This window comes from Gloeophyllum trabeum (assembly GCF_000344685.1).
Source record: "Gloeophyllum trabeum ATCC 11539 unplaced genomic scaffold GLOTRscaffold_00001, whole genome shotgun sequence".
NCBI lineage: Eukaryota > Fungi > Basidiomycota > Agaricomycetes > Gloeophyllales > Gloeophyllaceae > Gloeophyllum > Gloeophyllum trabeum.
This window is the reverse complement of record NW_006920410.1, coordinates 4,085,397-4,094,962: the sequence shown is the minus strand read 5'-3', so window position 1 is coordinate 4,094,962 and position 9,566 is coordinate 4,085,397. Positions and strand designations below refer to the sequence as shown.

At 54.2% G+C, this 9,566-nt stretch overlaps 2 protein-coding genes across 2 annotated transcripts; both read left to right on the top strand.

Annotated features, from left to right (window-relative positions):
* Positions 1-2,538: 2,538 nt before the first annotated feature.
* Positions 2,539-4,026, top strand: GLOTRDRAFT_125036 (uncharacterized protein; the record flags this gene model as incomplete). The annotated part of the gene is made up of 3 exons (XM_007863319.1): positions 2,539-2,692; positions 2,742-2,926; positions 2,986-4,026. The coding sequence occupies 3 exons, from the start codon at positions 2,539-2,541 to the stop codon at positions 4,024-4,026; spliced, it is 1,380 nt and encodes a 459-aa protein (XP_007861510.1).
* A 2,222-nt stretch (positions 4,027-6,248) lies between these two features.
* GLOTRDRAFT_69683 (NAD P-binding protein) lies at positions 6,249-7,564 on the top strand. Its single transcript, XM_007863318.1, has 6 exons — positions 6,249-6,436; positions 6,491-6,528; positions 6,583-6,737; positions 6,797-6,873; positions 6,927-7,020; positions 7,080-7,564. The coding sequence occupies exons 1-6, from the start codon at positions 6,314-6,316 to the stop codon at positions 7,460-7,462; spliced, it is 870 nt and encodes a 289-aa protein (XP_007861509.1). The 5' UTR covers positions 6,249-6,313; the 3' UTR covers positions 7,463-7,564.
* The last annotated feature ends 2,002 nt before the right edge of the window (positions 7,565-9,566 follow it).

The following is a 9,566-nucleotide window of genomic DNA, read 5'->3' as shown; positions in this document are numbered from 1 at the left end:
TTAGAGCAACGGGCAAGGGGCCGTGGGAACGTCCCGGATACTGCCCTACCCCTGTTGTCCCTGTGCTCGACGTTGCCCGACGCGTTGTCGACGCTGTTGTCGGCGATGTCGACAAATGTTAAGTGATGGTTATTCCTAAAAATACACGGAAAAAATTGGTTCCTTCTGAGCTTACTGTACCAACCTATTTAATATCAATTATTCTGTTCATTTGAGGAGCTATGCGAGAAGTCGTTGCACATTCAACGTCGCAAGTCAAGAGGTGTGTTCAATATTAAGACAAACTCTACAATTGAGATAGGGAGCATTGATGTGCGCGCCAATGTCAATGAAACTAATCTATATCCGACGCCGTTGCGCATTCCCCCTATACTACTAGTAACGCGTCGTGGCGAATTGCAAGGGAGCAAAAGGGCTGCTCAATTCTTAACTACCTCCCGTCGTTCGTTCGTTCGTTCAATCCGTCGTGCTAAAAATAATGAGAAAGAAGAGATGGCCGAGCCACGCCGGTGGCAAGCTGGGAGAGACAAATCACATGGACGTGGTCTCGAATCATCAGCCATCGCGCGATTGAACGAACGACGGCTTGAACGACGGCTTGAACGACGGGAGCCAGTTGAGAATTGAGCAGCCCTAAACACACACATGTTCGACAGTCCCGACCTGCTACCGCATTAGGTAGTCGGCAAGTGTGGGAAGGAAATTGTGGCGTCTGCCACACACCCTTGGCCAGCCTTGCGGGCTTCAGCAACATGTGTGCTCTGTTAGCTGCAAATGCTGCATGGACAGTGGATGAGTACAAATAGCGGCAGAATAAATGCGGTGGTGTGGTATCTGTGACGCGACCCACGATGAACTTCAACAAGACAAATCTAATATGGCCACACTATCCAGCACACTCTTCGAGGGCAAACTTTCATACAACACCTATACATTTCTAGACATTTACACCCTAATAGTTGCAAATTTATGCCTGTTCAGAAGGATTGCAATTTTTTCAGTATTTGTTTGGGAGTTTCAGCACAACCTTCGTCGACATCGTCGACAACGCGTCGGGCAACGTCGAGCACAGTGACAACAGGGGTACGGCAGTATCCGGGACGTTCCCACGGCCCCTTGCCCGTTGCTCTCAGCGGGATTCGAACTCACGGCGTGCCCTCAGCCAAACGCAAGTGCGAAGTGCAAATGCAAAATAGACCTGACACTCCGGGTCAACCGTAAATCTGCGCCCTGCGATCCTTCCGGGGCAGCCCCTTCGAATCCCTCGCGCGACGTCGAGGTGAGATCGCGATGATACCCTCGTGAGAGAGGTTTGTAACGCGAGCGGGATGGCGAGCGGTGACGGTACAAGCTCGAAATAAAGTTGACGATAATTCGCTGCAGCGTACCGTACCCCAGAGTCGCGGACGCCATTCTCAGGCTCGTGATGAAAACCTTATTTAGCGTGTCTGGTAGCGTCGCGGACACTTCGCTTATGGACAAGAAGCGGGAGATGCCGCGGGGAAGTAGTTCCGACGCAGGTTACGTACCGGATGTGGTCGGGCACCGCGCAGTGGAAATGAGTGTGGCCGACGGCGTCGCAGTTGAGAGAGGATTCCCCTATGTGTGGCACAGAAAGGGGTGCAGGAGCTGTGGCACTCGAATGAGGCGCGGTCCCGAAGAGCACGATCAGAGGCTCGTATTATTACAGAGGGCGCTTCGACGGCTTCCATTTCGACGCAAGGGGCAAGGAAAGAGGCCGCTGAGATCCCTTTCTGATCTGTGGGTGTCTGTCAGGTTCTGCGCTCGAGCGCGCTAATACCGTCCGAGGCCGCACAGGGTGATTTGTGGCGGGAGCATCCGGTGGTGGCCCGGCCAGGAGATTGGCGGTCTGGCGGGCTATGTTGGTAATTACCCGGCTTGAGATCATGGGACTGGGTCAGTTGGGGGCTCCGTGGTCATTCCAGGCGTCGAGGCCTTGCCGAAAGAGGCAGCGAGGATTCCCGCCCATATCGAGCACGGCAGGGGGTCTGGGTGACTGGAAAATTCGAAAGATCCGGCGAAGCACAGAAGACTTTTGGGCTGTGTCCGATGTGCCTGTAAGTCGGTGCGGAGGTCAACAGCGAAAGGGAACACGGCCTCTGCTTGCGGCCAGCCTTCTGCAAGCGCACCACGCCGCCAAACTGGCGCGCGCCGCTCATGAGTAAGTCTGCAACGGAAGCCTGGTCCTGCGCGCTCTTCTTCCTTGGCTGCTACGTCAAATCCCTCAAGAAACACTTCTCGGACGCGGTAGCGAGCAAAATACTCGCGCTCGTCGTCTGCGCGTTCGTCTGGCCACGCATCCCTTTATAGACCGGTTCTGGACAGCGATCTGAGACCCGCTACTTACCCCGCCGATCAACCGCAACTTGCCTGACTCTGCCACTCCCGCCAGCCTTCGCTGCATTTGGGGGCTGCCCAGCCGCCACCAACTGCCCTCTCCTTTGCTTTCTGCTCTTTCTACCGCTTCCTCGTCGTCAGCCACGCCCTCGAGCACCGCTGTTCCACTCCAAGCCCAGCATGCAGCGCGCGCTACCGAATCCGGCAATTCCCGCGCCCGACCAACCTAGTTCAGAGCACATTAGACGCATCAGGAACGATTCTTTCTCTGGCTCGGAAGGCAGCTCGGGTTACTCCCCGTACAGCACAGCGAAACATGAGCTCGAGGTGTCGGGTTAGTGCTCGCTACACGCTCTGAATTTCCCGATTGAATTTCTTCCCAGAAGAGGACATGCACGCTGCGCTCACCTCCCAGTCGCTGAACGCGGACGGGACGCCGAAGCGGCCCATGAACGCGTTCATGATTTTCGCGCGCAAGCGGCGCCCCGAGGTCTCCGCCGCGAACCAGACGATGCGCACCGGCGATATCAGCAAAATTCTGAGCAGGGAGTGGAACGCGATGGAGATGGTACGTCGCCGCATGGCTCGCTAGGGTGGATCGCGTCGGCTCAGCTCGTAAGAATACAGTCGGACAAGCAGTTCTACCTCGACCAGGCCAAAAAGCTGAAGGACAACTTCAACGCAAAATATCCCGACTACGTGTACCGGCGCAGGCCTAATAACTCGCGTAAGAAGCGGCGGACGGACGGCGGCATGAACCGCCTCCCTGACTCCGCATCGTTCGACGGTGGGGACGACTTTCTGGGTGCGGCGGACTGGGAGGACCATTCTCCTGTCGAGGGGGAAGACGGGTTAGGCTACAGCCCTGAACTGCAATATTCGCGTGGTCACTCTACGGGGTACCCGCCCACGAAGGAGGAGAGCAACGACTTCCTCCCGCGCGCGGGCCCTTATGGCTCGTACGAGAGTCCTACCGGACAATACGGCGCACCGCAGTACACCAATCCGCCCGTCCCGAACACTCACTCTTATCCGTCCCAAGTGCACATTGCTGGGCACTCGCAGTCGCCGCCCCTATATCAGGACCATGGCGTCGGCCAGTCCTGGACGGGCAGCCGAGTAGAAGGCCGCGCCCCTGGCTGGTCGACTACACAGTCGCTGAGTCTCAGCACCCAGCAGGAGCCGTCGCTGTCGCCCCTCGCGAGCTCGAAGGATCTTTACTCGCCTCGCTCCTGGTCGAGCTCCATCTCGTCCGACTCGTCTAGCGCGTCCAGCGGTGTCATCCCCGGACACGGGCAAACCAGCTCCTTCCCGACCCTTAACTCGCCTTTCTACCCCCAGACACCCGGCTTGGACGAGGGTACACCGCACGCGGGCAGCCCGCAGTACTTTCCCGGCCCGTCTTCCCAGGAGGACTCATATCTAGGGCGTAATACGGGGAGTCCGTACGACGGTTCCAGCTACGCACGGTCGTCCGGCACTTCGTATATTCCTGGGCAGGCCGATACTCTTGGTCGATCGACCCTCTCCCGCCCTCTGCCGTCCATCCACTCGATGCCCGCCTACAGCCTCCACCAAAACATCCACAGCATGAACGCGCCTGCGCCGACATCCGGGCCGTCCTCGAACATGGGATACTGGGATCGGGATAGAGTAGGCGACTCATAAATTTCTCCGTCCGGACTACCTTCTCACCGCGTGCCGGCACCAGAATGCGTGCGTGGCATTTGTACATTCGTGACCGCCCGCCTGCCACTTGCTCTCGTCGTCAAGCTGTATGTATGTATGTATTCGCATTGATCGTCTGTCTCCCCCGCACCTGTAGCTATTATCCTGCAAGACCGTTCACTGTACAGCCATCGAATGCGTGCGCCGCATCGCGTATTTATTAGTTCAATTTCTTGGACATTTGTTGCAGGAAGTAGAGTGCTCCGCCGCTGTATGTAGTGTGAATGTATATTATGGCAGAGCCGTGCTCCGCGCGGTTTCTGTGAAGGATGGTTTCGGCAATGTCAGACGTGAACTGTCTCGATGCCCGTTGTGAGAGCTCTCGCGTCCGCTGCGAGGTCCGTTGCGAGCGTCTATTCATGACAGTAGTCTAGACGTATAGTATCCAGCGAGAGATCCACCCGCAGCGCGACTGTCCCCGTGCTGGTCGATGTGATGAGGGGTGGGGCACGGCGAGTGCTTCAGAGTCAGCTGTAAGCGCTCACGATGCCTGCGTCTGACATGCCAGCTCAATTTGTCCGCTCGAATTCCAAATGAAACGTGCAAGAAGCGCGCAATGATCTGCGTCTGCGCTCGGCGGTCGGAGATGAAGCCAGTGAAGCAGATCTGAGTGACAGCAGGGGCGAGGCACGATAAGGTGCGGCTGAGCGTGGTAGAGAGAAAGCCTGGCGTGGCTGTCGGGCAGAGCTTGTCTTTGATAGTGTTTGTTGATCAAGACGCGGGTATCCGAATAAGACAGCTCTCGGTGATACAAAGGCTCCGCTGGCGGGGGGCGGGGACGTGCTGCTTGACCTAAGGCAGTTAGACGCCATGCCAATATTCTCTGGGCCGTGCGATTTTTTTACCGTCGGGGAAAGCAACCAAGGGCGAAAGGCAACTGCGCGAGCATTGGGTCAGTGCTCGTTGCTGTTTGTCCTCCTGTGAGAGCCGGCCGAGAAGACAGAGTGCCTGCAAGAATAGGCCGTTAAAGCCGACATCGTGCCCTAATCCTCCACGGACCCGTGAGGAGAAGTGTTGGGCACGCTGCGGCCTTGCAACGGCCTATCCCACGTCTCGCACATGACTCCCTCGTGTTCTCAGCGGGAAGGAGAGGATACTTGCTGACATTCTGCGACTATTCTCGTAAAAAGTTTCGCGAACGTCTTGGAACGCCAAATCGTGCTGTCCTAGGGACCAATAGACACTGGTGAGTCGCTTAGGTCTCCAAGCGTCACTTACACGGCAGACTTGGATTTTGACTGCAGGATTATCTGCGATGATGGGTTACATAAAGGATGCCGTCCGCATGTCATCAGATATTGATAGAGATGACGCCTACATATGGACATACCGAACGCAGACCCCATCTGAATTGATCATTTCTCTTGGGGTGATAACCTTATTAGCAATTTAGCCTTGATGACTCGGGTGCGGGAATGTGGCACCAAGTCAGCATTTTTCGAGGACCCGCGTCTGAAACATGGGACACACATTTCCGATGAGGTTGAATTCCTTTGGCTCCAAAAGAAGAGTGAGAAATCCGTCAATGCCAGCGAGCCAGGAAAACTACCTACAAAATGAAGGACATCCCCGACTGCCATCTGGAGGAGGCCGCCCTACCCCTATATCCGCGTCATATCTTCCCGGAAGGTACAAATGTAGAATGCATATCCCACTACACTGTGAGTGGTTAGGCATATTGGTAGCTGTGCCACACTCGCCCGGGCACAATATCATACGCCAGTGCACTGGCGGCCCGACTCCGCCAGTCACAGTCATGGTAAGGAGAACGCTTGATGCTGGAGGCCACACCTCAACCTTTATTGCTCCCTCTTCGGGAAAAGTATTCGACTCGTCACCTTGTTAACCTGCACTACCCGGAAGTGTTATAGCCGGAACGTTCTCTGCGCCCACACTTGCGAGCGGTGGCTACGAAGGCCTCAAGCTCCACGTGAGAGGGGGGAAACAGTGAGAGGATTTCCGGCCACAGTACCTTCAACTTCTCTACAGTAGCAAACGACTCTACGCGTCCTGGGATTCGATCCTTCTCCCTGTCCCGTCTTGCGCCTTACGATCATCCTGCCTTCCGCTTGTACCCGGCGTATTGTTTACCGAACGTGCTTACGTAATTAGAGTCCTTGACCGGTACCGGCTATCCGAAGTGACCGGACCCCGCATTCAGCCACCCCGCGTTTGATCGGACAGCGACGCACTTGGCTGCGTTTCCTCTGTCCATCTGTGCTGAACTATGGCATACGTTCAACCTATTGTATCCTCTGATGCGGTCTTCAAGGATGATATCTTTAAGGGGAAGGTCTTATTTTGCACGGGTGGAGGCTCGGGGATCTGTAAAAGCATGACGGAGGCAGTGGTAAGTCATTAGTGTTCAAATGAACTCCTTCGTTTGAAGGACCGGGTGTATAAGATGCGTCATGGTGCAGACGCCGTCATAGTCGGACGAAAGTGAGTTATGCTAGTGTTTCAAGGAGTCTCATCTGAAAGTTTATGACCTGATAGGTTAGAGCGCCTCACTCAGACCGCCGAGGAGCTGTCCCGAGCAACGGGCAGGACGTGTCTGCCGGCGCAGGCGGATGTAAGACATCCGAAACAGATCCAAGAAGCAGTCGCAAAAACAATCGAGAAATTTGGGAGAATCGACTTTGTCATATGCGGTAGGCCTTCTCCCCTTCGGGCCGACCATGGTGTTGCAGGGGACTAAAGCTCTGTCCAGGCGCTGCGGGCAACTTCTTGGCGCCTATCTCAGGATTGTCTGAGAATGGCTTTAAAACGGTTATAGAGATTGACACGGTAGGTAGTATTACGTCCTCGGAAAGCTCGCAAGCCTTAAGCTCTCGTCACAGCTTGGCACGTACAATACCATCAAAGCCACCTTGCCGCATGTTCGAGCGAGCAAAGGGTCCTATATCCATGTCAGTGCCACATTACACTACCGAGGTGAGTGCAGTATACGCCGTGTTACATGTGAATGTCGTCCAACAGCGATCGTTCCTTAGGTACACCCTACCAGGTGCACGTCTCCGCTGCCAAAGCTGCGGTAGACGCCACTTCAGCTGTCCTCGCAGTCGAAGAAGGCCCGCATGGAGTGCGGTCCAATGTCATTGCTCCAGGTCCCATTGCAGGAACCGAAGGCGCGGACCGTCTGACGCCGAAGGAAGCTAACGGCAGCATGGGACCAATGCCCGCTGGGCGGTGGGGCGATGTCAAAGACATTGCTAATGCTACCATATTTCTCTTTAGTGATGCTGCTAGCTTCATCTCGGGGCAGGTGATCGCAGTCGACGGAGCATCTGAGCATCTGCGACCGACGCAGCTTCCCTACCCGCAATCCGTGCTAGACCCCTCGTCTATGACGAAGTTAATAAAAGCTAGGATGTAATGGACCTCTAGCCTTTCTGGTAGTACGTTGTGCATCATTATGCTGTATATTCCCATTTATATGATTCGTGGAGGCAATATCATAGATAAGATATCAACAGCGATTGATCTATTATGACTCGCGCTTGAAGTCTAACAGGTTGTTATGTCCAAATCAACTTTATATGTACAGAAGGAGCGCTGTCTACAGGCACTCGAGGGGCTTTGCGCCCGTCTCTACGGCCCCACAGCTGAAGCATGGAAGTTGACTCGCTGTTAGTCTCAAAGAACTCCTCTGTAGAGAGTAGGTCATCCGTCCGCATCCCGGACCCCACCGTGCAATAGAAAACACCAATTATTGCATAAGTTATCTTTTCCTTGTGATAGTTGGCTCCTCTTGCGTCACCAGTGTATGGCTGCGGGTCCGATCGACCAGCCTAGCGAATGGGGAGGTGGACGCCGTGGGGTCTCATTTCTTGCTTTTGATCAGCGTCTCCGTTGGATCCCTCATTACGGCTGCGGTCCGCTGGATAAAAGGGAATCCATCTTCCATCCTCGGAAAAGAGCTGTTAAACCAAGATGGAAGAGATCCCAGGACGGACTGATGGGGGAAGGCTAGAGCCAGCCGTGCTCGAAGGCAAAGAAAACGGGATTCCCAGTCCGTGCGTGGTGTAACACTCAAAAAATAGAACTGCACATGAAGGTCTGCGAGGAATGAAAATCGGACCTTGCCGGCCCCTCTGCGGTGGTCAGGCCTGCGTCGAGCTCTAGAGGGCCCACAACCGCTTCCTTCTCGGTCATGTGGCCGATTAATCCAAGAAGCAGACGACGCAGAGTGAGACCAAAGTTGCTCACCAATATCCAATTTGATCTATGGACACGGACGACCAGAAGTCATATGCTGCTTGATCTATAACAGGTCAAGCGCACGATGACCGTCCGATAAGGTACATGATCTACGTATTTACGTGTCGGCCACTCTAGCCAATGGTCTTGTCGCCGTTAAGCCATAATCAGTTAGATGAGACCTACCTTCGCGACTTCATTGGCTCTATCGTACTGCCGATGGTTAAGAGATTGGCGAGACCAATGGGGACATATGGGCGAAGGCGGAAGCAGACCAGAAACTTGCTAAAGGACGAACCCCATAGTTGCGTTCGACGGTCCAGAGCAGCCCAATAGACCTTTGATGTTCACTGCTTTCGGGAAGCAAGTCCACGGAGAGAACCTGGTACACTTAGGGGGATGGGAGGACGCGGAGCGAGTGGCCTAAATGTCGAACATAGAATTAGGAAAAGCCGGTGCAAAGTTTGGAAATGATCTTGAGAAGGTTGCCCGCTGAGCCGCGCTAGAGTTTGGACGACGTTGCTGATATCCCAAATTGCGGTTTCCTGCGAAGGTCGAACTGGACCCTGACTCTCGAGTAGCCGGTTCAACCTTGGGTAGCTGTAGTGCTAGAAACTCTGAGTCATCCTAAATTAAACATGATCTGGGATGGGGGGAAGAGTCATTTCTACCGTACCGGTGGATAGAACTACGCAAGCGAAACGTAGAAAAACATTGATTGCATTCGTTCGCGGTAGATTGATATCCAGTTTGAGGCGACGTCCTTCGCATATTCATTTATTGTAGAGAGTAATCCAGAATGAAGGAGTCATTGTCTGGCCTGGGGACACCCTTGTAAGTCGGAGAGGAAGCATCGGTCTTCCTATGTTACGACGTCAGATATACAGTCGACTCTGTCTTAACCCATAACGGGTCGTGGAACCCAAAAGTTATTGTTACCAACACGTGTGACACTGTGTGACTACCTAGTAAGCGTGACAGACAGCCTATCCGGTATAGGCCGGACGTCGCTTATGACAACGTTTAGATACGGAATCTTGAGTCTGGTATGGGTTAAGAACCAAAAATTAAGGGTCCAGATGGTCCAGGTTCTCGTGGGAAGCAGACCTGTACCTTCCCAATATAGGTTGTTTTATGGGTTATGACCCTCCAAAAAGCTATGGGTTATGGGATACGGCAGACTTATGGGTTTTCACTATCTACCATGTTGGTGGAAGCCTATGGGTTATTACAGGTTATGGGTTATGACAGGTATGGGTTAAGACAGAGTCGACTGTGTT

Coding starts and splice junctions, on each gene's coding strand:
- GLOTRDRAFT_69683 (XM_007863318.1), top strand. CDS start 6,314: ATGGCATACGTTCAACCTATTGTATCCTCTGATGCGGTCTTCAAGGAT. Junction 6,529..6,582: donor GCCGTCATAGTCGGACGAAA/GTGAGTTATGCT, acceptor ATGACCTGATAG/GTTAGAGCGCCTCACTCAGA. Junction 6,874..6,926: donor CGGTTATAGAGATTGACACG/GTAGGTAGTATT, acceptor CTCTCGTCACAG/CTTGGCACGTACAATACCAT.